The sequence below is a fragment of the Oncorhynchus nerka genome, linkage group LG13 (genome assembly GCF_034236695.1).
Source record: "Oncorhynchus nerka isolate Pitt River linkage group LG13, Oner_Uvic_2.0, whole genome shotgun sequence".
NCBI classification, from domain to species: domain Eukaryota; kingdom Metazoa; phylum Chordata; class Actinopteri; order Salmoniformes; family Salmonidae; genus Oncorhynchus; species Oncorhynchus nerka.
The window spans coordinates 94,696,073-94,717,607 of record NC_088408.1 but is presented as its reverse complement, the minus strand read 5'-3'; the positions used below and the strand labels follow the sequence as shown (position 1 = coordinate 94,717,607).

General features: G+C 44.3%; 2 protein-coding genes across 3 annotated transcripts in view; both read right to left on the bottom strand.

Annotated features, from left to right (window-relative positions):
• Nucleotides 1–14,335, bottom strand: part of marveld2b (MARVEL domain containing 2b) — a 30,369-nt gene extending 16,034 nt beyond the window's left edge. Inside the window, exons 1-10 of the mRNA XM_065027016.1 lie at nt 13,972–14,335; nt 12,542–12,635; nt 11,056–12,331; nt 10,907–10,942; nt 10,420–10,598; nt 8,226–8,397; nt 7,522–7,572; nt 6,279–6,396; nt 1,739–1,811; nt 142–838 (exon numbers count right to left, since the gene is read on the bottom strand). Coding sequence (XP_064883088.1) covers nt 142–838; nt 1,739–1,811; nt 6,279–6,396; nt 7,522–7,572; nt 8,226–8,397; nt 10,420–10,598; nt 10,907–10,942; nt 11,056–12,315 — 2,586 coding nt within the window. The 5' untranslated portion in view covers nt 12,316–12,331; nt 12,542–12,635; nt 13,972–14,335. The remainder of the gene's footprint in view (nt 1–141; nt 839–1,738; nt 1,812–6,278; nt 6,397–7,521; nt 7,573–8,225; nt 8,398–10,419; nt 10,599–10,906; nt 10,943–11,055; nt 12,332–12,541; nt 12,636–13,971) is intronic.
• A 959-nt stretch (nt 14,336–15,294) lies between these two features.
• ak6 (adenylate kinase 6) lies at nt 15,295–21,514 on the bottom strand. 2 transcript variants are annotated; one of them, XM_029651584.2, is made up of 5 exons: nt 21,278–21,514; nt 20,783–20,875; nt 17,620–17,678; nt 17,349–17,494; nt 15,295–16,791 (listed from the first exon to the last, which is right to left on the bottom strand). In XM_029651584.2, exons 1-5 carry the CDS (start codon nt 21,312–21,314, stop codon nt 16,602–16,604), a joined length of 525 nt encoding a protein of 174 aa, XP_029507444.1. In that variant the 5' UTR covers nt 21,315–21,514; the 3' UTR covers nt 15,295–16,601. The 2 variants fall into 2 exon arrangements, with proteins under 2 accessions (XP_029507444.1, XP_029507443.1); XM_029651583.2 differs by lacking the exon at nt 21,278–21,514 and adding an exon at nt 21,193–21,275.
• Between the last annotated feature and the right edge of the window lie 21 nt (nt 21,515–21,535).

The window sequence follows — 21,535 nt, the reverse complement described above, 5'->3', positions numbered from 1 at the left end:
GTTGATGAAGATAGTACCTACCTCCTGAGGTTCCACCACGCAGTAATGGCAGAGGTACTGGTTGATGAAGATAGTACCTACCTCCTGAGGTTCCACCACGCAGTAATGGCAGAGGTACTGGTTGATGAAGATAGTACCTACCTCCTGAGGTTCCACCACGCAGTAATGGTAGAGGTACTGGTTGATGAAGATGCCCTGGGCTTGGTTCTGATTCTGGTACTGGGAACACAGCTGTATGATCTGGTTGTAGTAGACGGACCCTGAGGACTGGGCTGTGGGGTTCACTGCCACCAGGTAGACTATAGTAGCGATGATCATTAGTATCGCCAAGATGGCCGACACGATGATGGCCCCCAGGTAGAACTTTGGCGAGCGGGACGCGTTCTGCCGCGACACCACTAGGATGAAGATGATGAGCACGGCGATGAAGGTGATGGCTGCTATGGCAATGATGAAGCCCTTCCCCGCCAGGGGGTCAGTCTGGGTCCCGCTTCCGTAGCTACCGCCTCCGTAGGACGAGCCTCCGCCGATACCGCTGCCGTAGGACGAGCCACCGCCGTAACTACTGCCGTAGCTCCCACCGTATCCTCCGCCTCCGATGCCCATCCCGGCGCCGATGCCGCCGCTCATTCCCATCATGCTCATGTCGTAGTCCCAGGCGAGCGTAGACGCCACGCAGGCGAAGATCGCTACGCACATGATGATGATGATGATGGAGATGATCTTCATCACCCCTGGAGGAGAGGTCCAGCGGTAGAAGTGGAGGAGCTCCTCCTCTGGGTAGAAAGAGTAGGCTGGGTTGGAGACATGCTCGCTATGCTTGTGCCTGTGTTCATGGCTGGGGGAAAAAGGAGGGCAAGGAGAGAAGGAGAGGACAGAGAAGAAGAGGAGGAGAGGACAGGATGAAGAGGACAGAGAAGAAGAGGATGAGAGGACAGAGAAGAAGAGGATGAGAGGAGGAGAGGACAGAGAAGAAGAAGAAGAGCGATGAGGGGAGGAGATGTTAGAGGGGTGGACATATAACATGTATTACTCCTATTAACTTGCAAAGATGGGAAGGTTTTAGGTGGGTTGTAGGGGATGATAGGGTGGGGTGGAAGAGTAGGCTGGTATGAATGATCTGATGGAGTAGAACAACAGGTGGGTTGTAGGGGATGATAGGGTGGGGTGGAAGAGTAGGCTGGTATGAATGATCTGATGGAGTAGAACAACAGGTGGGTTGTAGGGGATGATAGGGTGGGGTGGAAGAGTAGGCTGGTATGAATGATCTGATGGAGTAGAACAACAGGTGGGTTGTAGGGGATGATAGGGTGGGGTGGAAGAGTAGGCTGGTATGAATGATCTGATGGAGTAGAACAACAGGTGGGTTGTAGGGGATGATAGGGTGGGGTGGAAGAGTAGGCTGGTATGAATGATCTGATGGAGTAGAACAACAGGTGGGTTGTAGGGGATGATAGGGTGGGGTGGAAGAGTAGGCTGGTATGAATGATCTGATGGAGTAGAACAACAGGTGGGTTGTAGGGGATGATAGGGTGGGGTGGAAGAGTAGGCTGGTATGAATGATCTGATGGAGTAGAACAACAGGTGGGTTGTGTATGTTAATGTAGAGTGATGGGGATGATGAGGTAAGTGAGATGGGAGAAGAGTGAGATGGGATGAGGACATAGGATGAGTGTAGATAGATGGGTGAAGAGTTGTGTGGCATGAGGACATAGGATGAGAGAGAAGGAGGACTTACCGTCTGCTGCCGGGATGGTAGGAAGGAGAGGTGCGTTTGTTGTGAGAGGGCATACTGGGATCCTCTGGTCCACCTTGGTCTCAACTCTTCACTTTATCCAGTCACTGCTGCACTATTTAAAAAATAAAATATAAATCACGTTAGCAAATACAACAAAAACAGTACACTAAAAATAATCAGGTTGTTTTTCCGGTTATTGGAAGCCAGTTACCTGCAAATTAGTTACAGTATGTTACCGTTCATTTCCAAAGAAAATGTGGTTTAACAGTACATTACTTTTTTTTTAAAGTTAAAAAAAATGTTTTATCGAGATCAGGACACCCCAAATATTATATTTAACCTTTTCCTACAAAAGAATCGTCTAAACCCTGGAATGTAGTACAAACACTTGAACATGACTTGAAGAGAGGCGGCCTTTCCAAATGTGTCCTGCTGCTACTACTACTACTGACTACACAAAGGAAATCTCCCAAAATGCCACTCTATTCTCTATAGTGCACCACTATAGATCCCGGTTAAAGGAATCTGGCCAAAAGTAGCGCACTATGTAGGGAACAGGGTGCCATTTGGGATTAAAAAAACATTGACTACGCAAACATCTACCGCATAGTAAGTAGGCCCTTCTGCAACCTAATAGAGGTGAAGAGCACAGCAGCAATACCATGTTCTCCACATGTTGTCTTTCTTTCCAGAAACTAGCCCAATAGACTAAAGGAGCCTAACGTTACTCCAAATACTCGTTCTAGACGTGAATCGATTCTCAATTGCGGTACAGTTCTATAAACATAAATCCCTATACTTTCATAGCTAATCAAAATAAATGCGAAATAGACACTTAATGTACATTGTTCTAATTGGTTGTAAACGCAGCTGCAACCGACAGTGTTTTTCAGGGACAACGCGTTTGTGGCATCCGTTTACACACAGGTGTTCAGAGACGCAGATAGCTAGTTATAGCACAGGTAGTCCACTCTGTCTTCCATCTGTTTTCCGTAAACAAGCGCTGTAACATGGAAATATGGCGGTGTGGAAACAGAAACGCTAACCCTAGCAAGTTGTGTATCAATTGAACCTTTTGTCTTTCGAAAATAATGTATTGCTGCTACGAAATATAAGGTTCTTATGGTTCCAAAACCTTACTGCACGTGACTCGTGTTAATGTTTAGATTGAGCGTCCGAGCTCTTAAAAAAACTCCCGTACAGAAAATGCAATTGTCCAATGATTTTGTGTGTAATGTAATAACAGACTCATGATCAAGGGATAATCCTGACCTACAGAATTGCTTGGTATTATAACAGGCTGGAGTTGGGTGCCGTTATACAATAGTTGTGTATTATAGGCTATACTTAGAATGAATTTCCCTGATATTTTTGAATGCTGGGGGGATCATAAAACAATGTCATTATTTTAATTGAATTAGATTGCAATAAAAATAACCTGATGAATGAGGGGGGAAAAGTACCTTTTTTGTGTGTTTTTTTTACACCTCAGTTTGTAAATCGTAGGAAAGAATTATCTGTGTGTATAGCAAACGCCCCAAATATCAACACAGTCGATGGACGTTTTTAAATGTAATTCTACAGAATAAAATATGTACATGATCCAGTTCAACTTCAATCATGCCCGCAATGGTAGCCTACTGGTAGCCTCCAGTTTTGCGATAAAATAAACATTTATCTAAAATTCACAGACCAGCAAAAATACACCACATGATTGAAAATCCAAGAAAAATGTAATTTGGTAGACCTACATGGTAAATTACAGATGAATATAGCACCAAAAGTTTCAAAAAACATTTACGGCAAACTCACCTGTTCCGAGGAGAATCTGCGTTTCTTTTGATTACGGATGCTGAAACTCGTATGCTGTTGTCGAACACGCCTATGCACGTCACCGATCAAAACTGCGTGCAGGTCGCTCTCTCTCTTGGAGATGACAGTCGTCAGTTGTCTCCTCCTTGTCACTCCCCTATGCAGAACAGGTTACTATTGTGAAGGAAAACTGACCTGTCTGTGCCTCCAATCTTTGTTTGAAATGTATGACATTCCTTATAGACTAGTCTTCCTTTTTGGCCTAATTGTCACCAACATCGAATACACAAAAACATGTAGTAGATCAAGAACAAATTGACGGTGGGAGAGTTTAGGTACATTTGGACACACAAAGTCATTGTTGTTTGTCACCCATGTGTTTATTAATCAATAATGGATCAAACGGGATCCAGATAATATTGAAACGTTGGGTCAGAATGTTCGCTGACAGAGTATGTGATACAGAAGTAGATAGACTCTGTTTCCTTGACATCTGTTAACTTCCTGGTCTTTAATATGTGACAAGGCAACATTAACAGACATTCAGAGACATGACGTCTAATCATTTTCCCAACTTTTTAAGTTTCACAATTTTGAGGGATTTATACAATTGTAACAGTTCAATTTTTTTTTAAATAACGAAATAAGGAATTTTTTCCACCCCATTTACATTTGTGAATATAATATTTGTCCAAGAGAATAATAATGTTAATAAAATAGTTATGATAGATCGGAATTACAAGGATAAGCATCATGTCATTTAACATCATCAAATGTAAACATAGGTAATATACACAAGCATTTATGGATTTCAATCCATAGTTTACTAGAATGGCGACATGGGAAGAAAAAATGCTCTACAGATTCTGGAACAAAAAACACCAGGCATTTTGTCAAAATTGAATCTTTTGTGCAAGAAATCATTAACAGGTTAGATGGAAGGAAATATTTTAAAATGAGTTTCTTTAACTTTTGGGATAACTGGATAAAAGGTTGTCGCTTTTGACCATAGCATGGGCTGGTCACTTCCATAGCAATATATTGAATTAGAATCACCAAAAATGGCTTCATTAACTGCCAGTCGTATCCACTTGTTGAATTTGCCTGGTGTTCTATTATTTCAGGTCTTTCATTGTATTCACAGTAATGTCCCTGTTTTTAATTACTTTTTTTTCTTATCCGTATTTTTTTAAAACTGCATTGTTGGTTAGGGGCTCGTAAGTTAGCATTTCCCTCTAAGGTTTACACCTGTTGTATTTGGCGCATGTGACTAATACAATTTGATTTGTAATATGTGTAATATTGTTACTGTTGCAATAAAATAAAACATTATTAAAAATAACTTCCTGTTCCTATGCTAGGTTGAAGTTAACCTTGGTTAAGTCATGATAGTTCTAATATCCCAGAACTCTTTGCATAAATAAGGACACATTCTAAACTAAGGCACCAGATATGCTATTTAGCAACAGCTGGTTCGATTAATCTGTTAATTTTCAAAAGCTTCCGCATGGAATCGTAATTTGCCTGTGTATCTTCAACCTATAAGGGCCTATGGTGTGTGTGTGTGTAAGATGACACCTTGGTGGGAGTTGCAGTGGAGCCAGAACTCTACACCGTTGATTTGAATAGGGGACTGTGATGCCCAACCCCCTCTCCCCTTAAGTGTCCATCATGACCAAACCAGTCCTCCAGGCTTCAACGAGACCAACAACAGCCATGTCATGAGGACTAGGCAAGATTCCACACCGACAGGAAGTGCTTGTGTGAGAGAGAGACATTGTTTAGGCAAGATTCCCTTTTGTAACAGACACTGACTGACAGAAAAAGGATCCAATTTCCAGTATTCTCTGACATTCATCAACCACTGACATAGTCAGTCACACACACACTCTTCTGTGATTAATATAACGGTCATTTCTACTAGGGGGGGAAAAAAAGGCATCATAGTTTTTAGGATCTTTATCAAACTGTGCTGAAATCAAACTTTCCAGACTTTCCTTCAATTATCAAGAAATTACAAGTACATCGGTAAGCAAGTCGAAACAGAAATATATGATACTGGATAACGTTTCTACACATAAATGTACAAAATATACCAGAAAGGCCACGTGTTCCAAATAAACCACCTCGATTGACATCAGTGTACAACATTGGACTGTGTTCATGTACACCCAGAAGCTGCAAAAATAGTTTTTGAAAAACACAAGTCAACAACGACATATAATACATAGGAGATGCTTTGTCACTTAATTAAAAAAAATATTGCGGAAAAGTCTGTTGAGGAAAATATAACAGATTTGTTAAGATTCATACTGTTACAGTATCTAGAGTTTACAAAATGGTACAATAGAGATAAATAATTATACACAACAAAGAATGACATCTGCCCACGTGGTCAAATTGATGTTGGGGTACTGTGTAGAGACTGATCTGTCCTTCAGGGTTGGGCAGTGGCAACCCACTTACAATTATGGCAGTGAACAAAAATATCACGGACATCAATAAAAACAAAATGCATCAGATAAGAAAACGTGTAGATTATAAAACCAGCCTCAATATCAATTTTTGTGGCACTAAAATAGTTATATGATTTGACCCATGCCATATCCACATAATGCATATAACTGGCAAGGAATGGTATCCAACATCATGTAGTGGAGGGTAAACTTCAGCATTCGGGCTTGACCTGGCTCAGTTAAGCTGCACAGTTCAGAGTGTGTGTTGGTCTAGTTGAATCCGTCGTTCCAGTCCATGACCTTGTTGTATTCGTTGATCTTCTGTTTGATGTGGGACAGTTTGTTCTTCAGGTACTCACACCTCTCCCTCTTCTCAAGGAACGTAGGATCCTGACAACAAGAGAGAGAGAAGTTAACATTTGTTTGTTCATTTACTGTCTCCATCTCTCTCTTTCACCATCTGCTGCCCCCCCCCCCCACACACGCACACGCACACACACCTGTGGCAACAAGTCCCATATCCCGTCTTGTCATTTCATAAGGTAATAAATGGTGGAACCGAAAGCCATCAGATAAGGGCATAGTTGCATTTGATGCATCTAGCAAATGTCCTCGTCTGCAGTGTGAGTGTAGAAAGGACAAAGATAAACGTTTCGAACAGGAGTGAGGAGAGAGGAGTGAGGAGAGGAGTGAGGAGAGGAGCAAGGAGTGAGGAGAGAGGAGTGAGGAGAGGAGCAAGGAGTGAGGAGCGAGGAGAGAGGAGTGAGGAGAGAGGAGCGAGGAGAGAGGAGCGAGGAGTGAGGAGAGAGGAGTGAGGAGAGGAGCGAGGAGTGAGGAGTGAGGAGCGAGGAGTGAGGAGAGGAGCGAGGAGTGAGGAGCGAGGAGAGAGGCGTGAGGAGCGAGGAGAGAGGAGTGAGGAGCGAGGAGTGAGGAGCGAGGAGAGGAGCGAGGAGTGAGGAGTGAGGAGAGAGGCACGAGGAGAGAGGAGCGAGGAGTGAGGAGCGAGGAGTGAGGAGAGAGGAGCGAGGAGTGAGGAGAGGAGCGAGGAGTGAGGAGCGAGGCGCGAGGAGAGAGGAGCGAGGAGAGAGGCGTGAGGAGAGAGTGAGGAGAGAGGAGCGAGGAGTGAGGAGCGAGGAGCGAGGCGCGAGGAGTGAGGAGAGAGGCACGAGGAGCGAGGAGTGAGGAGCGAGGAGGAGGAGAGAGGCGCGAGGAGAGAGGCGCGAGGAGCGAGGAGAGAGGAGCGAGGAGCGAGGAGTGAGGAGCGAATAGGAAGTGCTCTGGTCTGTCAGTCCGTCACACATCATTGGTTTACCTGAAAGGGAAACTACCTGAAACTGTGTGAAACTCCCCGTCTACACAAACCGGTTCTACAGATCAGCTTCTACTGGGCATCGTCCATAAACATATTACTGAAACCTAAAACTACTCTACAGGTCATTATTAAGGCTCAGGACCTGTAATGGGTCCCCTACTTATATACATTTTCTATTAAAATAAGACTCAAAAATGACTTACCGCTTTCTTTCTCTGGTACTCCAATACTATGGTATTGATGCGTTCCTTCTCCTGAAAGAAGATCTTTAACTTTGAACAAGGGATTGGTAAAAAGCACTAGAATGACATGAGGCTATAATTTATGGGAGCTTTATGTTTTTTAAAATATATTTTTACCCCCTTTTTCTCCCCAATTTTGTGGTATCCAATTGTTAGTAGTTACTATCTTGTCTCATCGCTACAACTCCCGTACGGGCTCGGGAGAGACGAAGGTTGAAAGTCATGCGTCCTCCGATACACAACCCAACCAAGCCGCACTGCTTCCTAACACAGCGCGCATCCAACCCGGAAGCCAGCTGCACCAATGTGTCAGAGGAAACACCGTGCACTTGGCAACCTTGGTTAGCGCGCACTGCGCCCGGCCCGCAACAGGAGTCTCTGGTGCGCGATGAGACAAGGATATGCCGACCGGCCAAACCCTCCCTAACCCGGACGACGCTATGCCAATTGTGTGTCGCCCCACGGACCTCCCGGTCGCGGCCGGTTACGACAGAGCCTGGGTGCGAACTCAGAGTCTCTGCAGTACAGCGCCCTTAACCACTGCGCCACCCGGGAGGCCCAGGGAGCTTTATGTTTTGTGTGTGTATATGTGTGTGTGTGTGTGTGTGTGTGTGAAGTCTACGTGTGACGTGCTTGTGTATTTCTCTCTCTCTCGGTCTCAGTACCAGTTGACTGGAGGGCCGTGGAGGCAGGTTCCTCATCAGTTCGTCCATCTCGTCAAACTTCTTGGCCATGACCTGGACCTCAGCATGCAGCTCTTTGTACTCAGCATACTGGTCCTTAAACACAGCCTTGTACTGGTCCCTCTCCTCCTCCGTACGGATTGTCGGGTACTTCCTGTTCACACAACAAATACAAAGCAGAGGTCATCAACAAGCATCTCAAATCATCTAAAATGACTCGTCCTACACAAACACAGAAATACAGGGTTGGTTTTTTAAGGCCTTTATATGTAGAAACAAATGTCTTCCACCTGGGCAACCAGGTGTGTGAACTCTTGCCAAGCCCATCAATGACATTAATGGATAAATTAAGTGGCAGAGAGAGATCGAAAAAGCAGGACTGAGTGTGGCCCTCGTGAGATGGAGTTCTGCGCCATATGACCTTGGATAGATAAGTCTAGTAGGAAGCAGACTGTGGCAGTCAGCTAGCCTTTGGTACTTAAGGTCCATACGTTTGATTTTATTTAACCTTTATACACTGCACAAAAAAATAAAGGGAACACTTAAACAACACAATGTAACTCCAAGTCAATCACACTTCTGTGAAATCAAACTGTCCACTTAGGAAGCAACACTGATTGACAATACATTTCACATGCTGTTGTGCAAACGGAATAGACAACAGGTGGAAATTATAGGCAATTAGCAAGACACCCCCAATAAAGGAGTGGTTCTGCAGGTGGTGACCACAGACCACTTCTCAGTTCCTATGCTTCCTGGCTGATGTTTTGGTCACTTTTGAATGCTGGCGGTGCTTTCACTCTAGTGGTAGCATGAGACGGAGTCTACAACCCACACAAGTGGCTCAGGTAGTGCAGCTGTGGCAAGAAGGTTTGCTGTGTCTGTCAGCGTAGTGTCCAGAGCTTGGAGGCGCTACCAGGAGACAGGCCAGTACATCAGGAGACATGGAGGAGGCCAACAACCCAGCAGCAGGACCACTACCTCCACCTTTGTGCAAGGAGGAGTAGGAGGGGCACTGCCAGAGCCCTGCAAAATGACCTCCAGCAGGCCACAAATGTGCATGTGTCTGCTCAAACGGTCAGAAACAGACTCCATGAGGGTGGTATGAGGTCCCGACGTCCACAGGTGGGGGTTGTGCTTACAGCCCAACACCGTGCAGGTCGTTTGGCATTTGCCAGAGAACACCAAGAATGGCAAATTCGCCACTGGCGCCCTGTGCTCTTCACAGATGAAAGCAGGTTCACACTGAGCACATGTGACAGACGTGACAGAGTCTGGAGACGCCGTGGAGAATGGTCTGCTGCCTGCAAAATCCTCCAGCATGACCGGTTTGTGCTCGCCAGAGGTAGCCTGACTGCCATTAGGTACCGAGATGAGATCCTCAGACCCCTTGTGAGACCATATGCTGGTGCGGTTGGCCCTGGGTTCCTCCTAATGCAAGACTATGCTAGACCTCATGAGGCTGGAGTGTGTCAGCAGTTCCTGCAAGAGGAAGGCATTGATGCTATGGACTGGCCCGCCCGTTCCCCAGACCTGAATCCAATTGAGCACATCTGGGACATCATGTCTCGCTCCATCCACCAACGCCACGTTGCACCACAGACTGTCTAGGAGTTGGCGAATGCTGTAGTCCAGGTCTGGGAGGAGATCCCTCAGGAGACCATCCGCCACCTCATCAGGAGCATGCCCAGGCGTTGTAGGGAGGTCATACAGGCACGTGGAGGCCACACACACTACTGAGCCTCATTTTTACTTGTTGTAAGGACATCACATCAAAGTTGGATCAGCCTGTAGTGTGGTTTTCCACTTTAATTTTGAGTGTGACTCCAAATCCAGACCTCCATGGGTTGATAAATTTGATTTCCATTGATAATTTTTGCGTGATTTTTGTTGTCAGCACTATTTAATAAGAATATTTCATTCATTCAGATCTAGGATGTGTTATTTTAGTGTTCCCTTAATTTTTTTGAGCAGTGTATATATATATATGCAGGGAATTTCCATTGAGACCAGTCTCTTTTTCTTCACAAAAAAATTAAGCAAATACAAAGTACATAATAAGGAGGCAGTGATTCAAATGACAACGAACAAAGGCAGGAGCACCAAGATACACACCAATACAAACTATCTGTCAGAGAACAGGTCAACTAAAGTTAGATGGGTGGTCAGTACTCACGCCACGTAGTCTGCGATGATTACAGGTTTGGGGATGTGTCCTGAGGGGATGTGTCCTCGGAGGATCTCTGGTTCCATCATCAGAGGGGCGGCTGGAGAGGCAACATGGCCGTCCAACACCTCCGGGATAGTCTGGAGGGTGGGGAGAGGGGTCTGCCCTGAGGTCCTGGAACCGCCCAGCTGGGGAAGGATGGGGATCGGCGGTATGATTACTGAGTTGTCAGCAGGGTTGAGGTCAATTCCATTTTAATTCATGTCAATTCAGAAAGTAAACCAAATTCCAATTCCAAATGTTCAAGAGGAAAGTCAGTGTGTCAGTGTGCTTCCTGAATTAACTGGAATTTAACATGGTTGTCAGTATGTATACTCAGCGTAATGGAATGAAGAATGTGACATTTGCGCCTTGGTTGTGAAAAAAAAGAAGAGCTTTACAAATTAAATGAATAAATATGAATTAAAGTTTTCTACTAGTGTACTAAGAGACTTACAGCAGATATTGGCAGGGAAGATCCAATGGTTTTCATCTGAGAAGAAAGAAGACCAATGGGAAAGGATGAGGCAAAGGATTTGTCATGGAACACAAAAAATTGCAGCCCAGAAGGACAACTGTGTGTGTGTCGTCTAATCCCGCCCTCACCTCCTGCGCTAACCCCTCCCTCCTCAGCCTCACCTCCTGCGCTAACCCCTCCCTCCTCAGCCTCGCCGCCTCGTGCCGCCACAGCTTCAGACACACACCGGCGCCCACAAAATATATCATCATGTTGACGAACAGAAAAATAATGGCGGCGGTCTGGCCGGCCTCTGTGCGACAGAAGGCTCCGTTGACTCCGTTGTTGAAGACAGGGATGTAACAGAGGCCTCCTCTGGTTGTGTCCCTGACGTACATGACCGCTGCTACCATGTAGAGAAACCCAAGGGCCAGGTTAATTACACACTCAGTCAACGGCCACCAAGACGAGTCTAGGAGAATGGTACGGTAGTACATGGTCATCCCCAGGACTAGCATAATGACCGTTACTATCCAGGCCAGGCCAGCCACTACCAAGATGAAGGGGGTTTTGGGTCCGTCGTAGCTGAACGATCCACTGCCTCCGTACGCTGCTGCGCCGCCCCCTAACCCCCCAAACAACTGTGGCTGGGAGTAGCCGAACATATTGAACCACTCGTTGTCCTTGTGCACATAAGCACACGCGCAGGCAAAGACGACAGCGCCCAAAAGGAGCTCGACGCAGCCCAGGATGCGCAGTAACCCCGCCCAGGACTTCATATAGGCGTAGCGCTGGTGGTAATCCTCCACCCGCTCGCTGTAGGTCTTGGCTGAGCGGAATGTGACGCCTGAGACAGACTCGAATGCATCGGTTCCTAGCAACATGGCGTCACGTTCTTTTCTGGAGTTGTAGCTGCCGCCAGAGCCTCCGTACGGATCCAGGTAGGAGCCAGGGAGGGAGGGAGAGGGGGGAGGGGAGCAGGGGACACCTCTAGTGGTTCCTGGTTTGAGGTCGTCTTTTTCCGTCAGCGGCGGGGAGGGGGGTAAGGAGAAGGGCTTGTTGCTGCTACCACGGACACTGTTGCCGCGGAATAAGTTCTTGAAGGAGTCAGGAATGAAGCGGCGGACGGGTTTGATGTCCATGGCCGCACTGTCGTTGTCAAGGCGCTCCGAGGCACCGTCGCTAGGGGGGTAGAAGTCAGGGCCCACAGCGGGCTGGTCTGGGAGGGGAGGGGGGGGCAGGGGGTCGGAGCTCACAGCCAGGTCTGCCCCCCTGAAACCCCCAAGGGAGCGGGGAGGAGGAGGGAGGTCCTGGTCCCTCCATAAGGAGCCCACTGGGACCTGGTCGTAGTGAGGTTCTGCATCCTGGACAATGTTGAAACGGCCAGAGGAACCTCCTCTAGCAGACATGGGGACGCACTGGTCTCTGCAATCGTACAGACACAGAGAGAAGAGAGGCTGTGGTTATAAAATGCAGGACAAGTTTATAGTTTTCTATAGCATGTCAAGTAACTCAAGTAAAACTCCCATCACCAAAGGACCACAATATCAACATCTCTTCACAATTTTGGCATTGTTGTATCTTGCATCAATAGTAACATCGCCAAAAAAATATGGAAAATAGTTGGAATAATACCTCTTTTACACAGTCACCGGGCCAGACTCACATGGCCTTTCTGTTCAGTATGAATATGTTTATATGGCTCTGATTTCCTCTCTGGCTGTGTCACCTGGAATGAGGACAAACAGGCTACAGTCAGTTACACCTGAGGGAGTTTGTTTATCTAGCCCGGGTTACCCCGGTGGAAGAAGTTTGAACCAGGAGAAAAGTGACGCCAGGCTGCCTCCCGACGTGAGCCAAGTGCCTGCTCTCTCTCGTTGATGGCGAAATCGGATGAAAACAAACGTGTCATAATTAAGTATGTGGAGAGTGATCAGTAGGATTACGTGTTTTTCACATTCAGATGTGATTGCTTTTGATAAAAACGCAATTGACAACTAGTTTAAAATTTCTAAAAAAGTATTTTATGGAAAAGGTATGCATGTTTCTGGATGATGCGCCATGCTGCCTTGTTGACAACATGGCCGTTTGATTTGAGAGGGCGCTCCTCCCTCCCCGATTTTGCCCAATAACGTGACTGGCCATTGCCCAGTTCATCCCGGGCCCGCGTAATACAACTCCCTCAATGACCTACATGCATCAAATCAAATATCTTACTTGTCACGTGCTCGGGAATATAACAGGTGTGGACCTTACCGTGAAATGCTTTCTTACAAGCCCTTAGCCCTTAACCAACAATGCCGTTTAAAAAAAATACAGTTAAGAAAATATTTGCTAAATACACTAAAGTAAATAAGAAAAACAAGTAACAACATAACGAGGCTATATACAGGGGGTACCGGTACCGAGTCAATGTGCAGGGGTACTAATTAGTCGAGGTAATTTGTACATGTAGGTTGGGGTAAAGCGGGAGCAAGGTTGTGTACTGAATATCTACAGTATATCCTACATACTTTAATAACTATACTCTAGGTTTGCAAAAAGGCTCAATCTGATGACCTTATTTGTTCTGACCTAACATGGCAATTTTAAGAGAGACTGTAGCAGCCGGTTTTACAACTCCATTACAACTTGGAAGTTAGGTGTGCGTCTTTGTCGACATAAAAAAATAAAATCTAAACCACATGACAAGGCTACATCAAATCTGAACTAAAACTCGTGTCCACAATTTCATTTTGGCATGCAGTCCACCACATGGCGAATAGGAGCTTCGGGAACATTCTACAATGTTAAACACTTATTATTATTATTGGCCTAACCTCTGAGTACAGAACTACTGATCTTTCACGGCATTATCTATGTTTTTATTAATATTAACCTGATTTGTAACATTACCAGGTTGCTGTCCAGACAGTTTACCATCCCCAGGAAATTGCTACTTGCATCATCACATATAACCTACATAAAACTGATAAGCACATATATTAAAACATCTGTAATATATATTCCTAAATGTGACAACTCAGTTGACGTTTTATTATGAAATGTATTTGAATTTCGCTTACCTGCCGATAATACATTCACCTGTTTCTTCCGCTAATTAATTTCCGCAGAACGTAGGAGCTGGACCATGTGACCAACCAGTCCCTGTGCGTGACATAGCCGTCTGACAAGAACAACACCTGGGCTGTCCGGTCGAACCAGGGGTGTATTCATTACGACAATTCTTTTGCAAAACGTTCGTCTGTTGCGAAACTGTTTAAGGCCTACTCCAAACGGAAAACATTTTGCAACGAAAACGAGTTTCTATTGGACAAATTTAGGTAGGTCGCTCACCGTTTCGTTTGCTTCTTAAACGATAAACGACCTGTTGCAAAGACGCAATGCATACAACTCAGACTTAACTGGGCTGAAAAAACGTAATGCAACGTTCAATTCAACGGAAACGGCTCGTTTCTAAGCGATTAGTTTAAAAACGGGGAGGGGTTTGGTTGCGGTTTGGGGAAACGTGCCGTTCAGTAAAAAGCCCTTACGCAACGTAGCAGATGTTCAATCGAACTGAACGCACCCCTGGTGCGGTGGGTGTAACTGGCGCGCTCTTAAAACGGGGATCGAAACCAGTGATATGATCTGAAACCCCCCTTGGCCCTTTTGACTACTAATTGCTACTTTTTCTGCCGTTACTCTAATTTGCATGTTACTCGGTTTTTTTGCAGACTAGACTTGCTCCTCCAGCTGGCTATTTCAGTTAATGCAACACATCAAGAGAAATAAAAACTCAGTTTAGCTTATAGCCTGTAGCAGGGGTGTGAAACATATGCCAGGGGGTCCCTCTGACCTTCTCCTCCAATGGATTATGAGGAGTCGAGAAGAGGTGGTGAGGAGTATGCAATTGAGATTATCCCTGGGTATAAATTATAAATGGACCAACATTCATCAGCTCGCTAATAATCACATAAATGAAAGCTGACAGTCAGGGAACCAAAACGTTTTGATTGGGAGGAAATATAACCAATCCGGACCTTGTCCGAGACCGACTGCAGCTTCCAGCGCAAAATGAGTTTGACACCCCTGGCCTTTAGAGACACCCCTGGCCTTTAGAGACACCCCTGGCCTTTATATAGACACCCCTGGCCTTTATATAGACACCCCTGGCCTTTATAGACACCCCTGGCCTTTAGAGACACCCCTGGCCTTTAGAGACACCCCTGGCCTTTATAGACACCCCTGGCCTTTATAGACACCCCTGGCCTTTATAGACACCCCTGGCCTTTATAGACACCCCTGGCCTTTATAGACACCCCTGGCCTTTAGAGACACCCCTGGCCTTTATAGACACCCCTGGCCTTTAGCTTACAGATCCAATAAAATCACCAGTTCATCGTAAATGCATTTGTATTCTTTATTATGTTGTTCCACCATCATTCCTTCCTTGTACAGTATAAAGCTTTAGCCATACAAAAACGACCACTGTCTACTGATAAAACCTGTGAGTATTTCATGGAAATACTAGCGGTATGAGGACAAAATTAAATGTTTCAATGCATCTTTTCTTAAATAAAATGGAAATATGAAACCTAAAATGAAAAACAAAATAAAAATAAAAACTTCTGGCAAAAACACAATTCCTGCATTATGGCCTGAGTTGTTGAAATCTGAATGACATGACTAGGTTTATGGCTACCAATGTCCACAAGAAATTATGAATTTAAAAGATAATACAATAAAAAAAATAAAAAATAAATGTTAAACAAAAAACACATTTAACCAAAAGGCATGTTTTTTTGTTATGTAGATAAACCATTGCAATGCAATAAATGCAAAATAAATTGTAATCGGTTTTAAATCAATCTATGCCACAAGAAAATGCAGCATGCATCTAACTAACTAATACACATTCAATTTTGCCCATCCTTAAGACTCTAAAATGACAAAACATTTCCCTTAGGAGAGTAGATATAGTGACGCATGCATTTGGCCTTGAATACTGCCCAAATCTTGTGATGACACGGTGTTTCATGACATCTAGCTTGTCCATGAACAGCTCTTGCAACACAAGTCAGTATCCAAACATGCTTATTACTGCCCTAGCTTTCATCCTAAATGAAGGGGTGGTTAACCATACAGTCCAAGCAGGGAATAAACACAGCCAACGGGTGCATCTCAACTGACACCAGCTACCACATATAGTGCACTACCTAGGCCCTGATCAAAATTAGTGCACTATATAGCGAACAGGCTACCATTTGAGACGTAGATATTTATTATCATTACACTGGGCCTCTACTCAGTGAGGTAACCACGCTTGTCCATGTCTTAGACTGTAAACAATAGAGAGTGTATCGTTCACCAATTTTATGTCATCAATGTTGTCAACTATGCTAGATGAATTTTGTTTTCAGACCTGGGGCATATTTTTGTTCCAGTCCAAGACTATCACACCCATTTCAACAACTCAATGATTGGTTGATCAATTCAGAATCAGGTGTGATACATGTTGTGCTCGAACCAAAACCAGGACCAGGACTTAAAGCCTCAGTACTATCCTAGTATGTGTGTGATTGCTAGAAGTTAAAGGCATATAGATTTTTTTTTTTTCTCCAATAAACATAAAGAGTCCATTGGTATGTTTTTTTTCTAGTATGAAGAAGATTCCAGCCATGCACTGTTTTGGTTTCTAGGGTTTGTGTCCATGCTAGTTGTTGTCCTTCACCCACTGCTCTATCCACTGGACTACCTGCTCCAGGTTGCGCTCCAGGTCCTCAGGCTCGTTGCTGGGCAACTGGTGGACAATCTCCTCCTTGTAGGCCTCCATGGCCTCCTCGTAGATGGTCTGGAAGATCTCACACTGGACATTGTCCTGCAATTTCTTCCCCGTGTAGCCCCTGTGGAGAGAGAGAGAGAAAAATACACGTGTTAGAGCTTTCTGAATCCCCTATAGGGCCTTACCAGGGAAGAGGAAAGTGTTCTGTACAGTCTCTCTCTCTCTCTGTGTTTTGCATTTCTTCTATAGGGGGTACACAGAGAGAAATAAGAGATTGTACAAAACACTTCCCTATGTAGCCCCCCCATGAAGGAGAAGGAAAGGGAGGAGCATGTCAGCCAGTAGTAGGAGAGAGAGAGATACCCTTTTTAGACTACTGAGCCCGAGCCATACTGGGTTGTGATCCACTGGCCTGTTAATGCGCCAACCATAGTAGCTGGAACCTTGTTGAAAGCACAATGAGCAAATAAAACCGCTGAGCCAGCGTAAAAAGATTTAGGTTGTAGGTTGACAGTATGAAAGAAGAAGAGAAAAAAAAGTAAGAAGGAGGTGCACACAGGGTCATAGTGCCTGTAGCCCGGAAAACAGCACGGTAGTGATAATGTAGTCAGTGTTCGCGACGTCTAGCAAATACACTGTTTAAAACCTTTTTTTCAATTTGCCAGGAGGAAACCCCACCTGCCCTCCAGCCGACTGTAGAGGTTGGTGTTGTCTGTGCGGAGCACGAAAACAATCTGGAACCAACGCTCTGGGAAGAAGTCACAGCCGTGGTAGTCCACTATCACCCCTCCGTCGCCCATCTTATCCTCCAGCTCATCCACCACCTGGAACAAGGTAGTAAAACAGTCAGCCTTAAAAAAAACGCGAGGGGAAACAAAAACACACAAGTCCTGTGGCGGGGTAACTGCAGTACCTAAAAATACACTGTTTTAGATGAGAGAAGACTCACCCGGTCCTCATCTAACACTGGGCACTGGTACTCTTCATCAAATCCATCAAACAGCTGCCCTAGAAGAGACCGAGACAAACAACGTCATCAGCATGCTCTCCGAAACGTCTAATTAGATAGGCCTATTTATACTCCCGTCATGTGACAACACAATGAGTCGTGATGGGGTAGTGTTATGGTAGATACAGAGTGGTTTCAGAAAGTATTCATACCCTTGACATACACATTTGTATTACAGCCTGAATTCAAAATTGATTAAATCTGGGGGGGGGGGTTTCCTCACTAAAAAGTAAAAACATGTTTTTAGAAATTTTAGCAAATGTATTGAAGAGAAATATAGGAAATATCTAATTTACATAAGTACTCACACCCAAGTCAAACCTTTGGCAGTGATTTAAAGCTGTGAATCTTTGAGTCTCTAAGAGCTTTTTACACCTGGATTGTGCAACATTTGTCCATGATTATTAGCTAAATTATTCAAGCGCTATCAAATTAGTTGCTGACCATTGCTAGACAACCATTTGCAGGTCTTGCCATAGACTTTCAAGTAGATTTTACAGTACCAGTCAAAAGTTTGGACACACCTACTCAAGTTTTTTTTTTTTTTTTTTAACACTAGAATAATAGTGAAAACATCAAAACTATGAAATAACACACATGGAATCATGTAACCAAAAAAAGTGTTAAATTAAATATATTTTATATTCTTCAAAGTAGAAACCCTTTGCCTTGATGACAGCTTTGTACACTCTTGGCATTCGCTCATCCAGCTTCATGAGGAATGTTTTTCCAACAGCCTTGTAGGAGTTCCCACATATGCTGAGCACTTGTCTCCTTTTCCTTCACTCTGCGGTCCAACTCATCCCAAACCATCTCAATTGGGTTGAGGTTGTACGACTGTGAAGGCAAAGTCATCTGATGCAGCCCTCCATCACTTTCCTTCTTGGTCAAATTGCCTTTACACAACCCGGAGGTGTGTTTTGGGTCATTGTCCTGTTGAAAAACAAATGATAGTCCCACTAAGCCCAAACCAGATAGGATGGCGTATCGCTGCAGAATGCTGCGGTAGCCATGCGAGTTAAGTGTGCTTTGAATTCTAAATAAATCACAGACTCTGCATCTCGCAAAGACACAGCAGTTGGAACCAAAAACTCATCAGACCAAAGGACAGATTTCCACCAGTCTGATGTCCATTGCTCGTGTTACTTGGCCCAAGCATCTTTTTCTTATTGGTGTCCTTTAGTGGTGGTTTCTTTGCAGCAATTCGACCATGAAAGCCTGATTCACGCAGTCTCCTCTGAACAGTTGATGTTGAGATGTGTCTGTTACTTGAACTCTGAAGCACTTATTTGGGCTGAAATCTGAGGTGCAGTTAACTTTAAATAACTTATCCTCTGCAGCAGAGGTAACTCTGGGTCTTCCTTTCCTGTGGCGGTCCTCATGAGAGCCAGTTTCATCATGGCGCTTGATGGTTTTTGCGACTGTACTTGAAGAATCTTTCAAAGTTCTTGAAATTTTTCAGATTGACTGACCTTCATGTCATAAAGTAATGATGGACTGTCATTTCTCTTTGCTTATTTGAGCTGTGTTAGATTTGGCCTTGTGTTTTAGGTTATTGTCTTGATGAAAGGTGAATGAATCTCCCCGTCTGGTGGAAAGCTGACGTAACAGGTTTTCCTCTCGGATTTTGTCTGTGCTTAGCTTCATTCGGTTTCTTTTTTAGCTTGAAAAACTCCCCAGTCCGATTAGAAGCATATCCATAACATGACGCTGCCACCACTATGCTCATCTATAAGTTTATGCTAGGTAAAGCCCCGCCGTATCTCAGCTCACTGGTCACCATAGCAACACCCACCCATAGCACACGCTCCAGCAGGTATATTTCACTGGTCATCCCCAAAGCCAACACTCACTTTGGCCACCTTTCCTTCCAGTTCTCTGCTGCCAATGACTGGAATGAATGGCAAAAAAAATAAAAAATAACTGAAGCTGGAGTCTTATATCTCCCTCTCTAAATTTAAGCATCAGCTGTCAGAGCAGCTTACCAATCACTGTACCTATACACAGCCAATCTGTAAATAGCACACCCAACTATCTTATCCCCACATTGTTACTTATCCTCTTTTACACCCCAGTATCTCTACTTTCACATCATCATCTGCACATCTATCACTCCAGTGTTAATGCTAAATTATTCAGTACAGGCTTCATTTTCACTCTGTCAATGAGGTTATTATTATGGAGTAACTACAATGTTGTTGATCCATTCTCAGTTTTTCTTATTTTTAAATCACAGCCATTAAACTCTGTAAATGTTTTAAAGTCACCATTGGCCTCATGGTGAAATCCCTGAGCGGTTCCCTTCCTCTCCAGCAACTGAGTTAAGAAGGACGCCTGTATCTTTAATAATTTCACCATGCTCAAAGGGATATTTCAATGTCTGCTTATTAAAAATGTTCACCCATCTACCAATAGGTGCCCTTCTTTGTGAGGCATTGGTAAAAACCTCTCTCGTCTTTGTGGTAGAATCTGTGTGTGAAATTCACTGCTCGACTGAGGGACCTTACAGATAATTGTATGTGTTGGGGTACAGAGAGTTATTTCAACAATCATGTTAAACACTTATTGCACACAGAGTGCATCCATGCAACTTATTACGTGACGTGTTAAGCACATTTTTCCTCCTGAACTTATTGAGGCTTGCCATAACAAAGGGGTTGAATATTTATTGACTCAAGAAATGTAACCTTTTCATCAATTAGTCAAAATGTAAAATAACATAATTCCACGGACATTATGTGGTGTTGTGTGTAGGCCAGTGACAATGTTTTTCTCTCAATTTCATCCATTTTAAATTCAGTCTGTAACAACAAAATTTGGAAACAGACGAGGTGTGTGAATACTTTCTGAAGAGACCGTAGCTAGTGTACCCTTATGCACTTCGTCATCTGTGGTCTATTCATTAGTCAGAATACGTTTGGAAAACTTTTTTTTTTCCGCAAAAGAAATCCTTTATGATCCAAATGCAAAGAACGGTCCTAACTGACTAATAAAAACTCGTTTTCACTGCAAAACATTTTCCGTTTGGAGTTAACGGTTTCCATTGCACAACGTTTTGCAGCGGGATCAGACTAATGAATAGACCCCTAGTGTGTCTTCTTACCTTCTTGTGCCAGGTCGCCTACATTGACATAGGTTAGTCCTGTCCTCTGGGCAAGCTCTTTCCCCAGGGTGGTCTTCCCTACGCCAGGGGTGCCTGTCAGAGGACGGCATAATCATCATAAACAACGTGCTAACTAGGTGGGTAGCTACCTCAAATTTAGCCTACTTCGCCGTTGTACATCTGCAACCACGTCCCAAACATCATACTTTTCTATTTCTACATGTGGTATCTATGCAAACCATTTGCAAGTGAATGATGCTAAAGTTGCGAAGGGGGTTGTTAGGTACAGCACCTACTAGTAGCTAGCTAACGCCAGGAATTTCGACCACGCAGCATCTTTCGAGCTTATTTGTGGTGCATCATTGGCTAGCCACAAGCACATAATCACCCTGAACGGTCTATACACTTACAAATTAAATATCGTTGTAGAGGCGGGTAGACGGTGGTAGTTAAATATATAGTTAACTCGTTGGATGGAGACTTGTTTAACATTACCTGTCAGTAGAATATTTGGTCGCTTCATGATTTTCATCGCTGTTTTTTTTTCTTGCCTTGCGTGCTCTACACGTGACCAATTACAAAGGTACCGTAGACCTCGGAAAGTTCTCCTATTTTGTTTGTTACTTTTGTTAACAAAACCAGACCACTTGTAACAATCAGTAACCCACTCAATCAAAGTTACTTATGAGTAAAATACAACAAAGCTTCGTGAATCGTGTATTTGGAGAACACGCGACCCCCGTGTGCGTGATG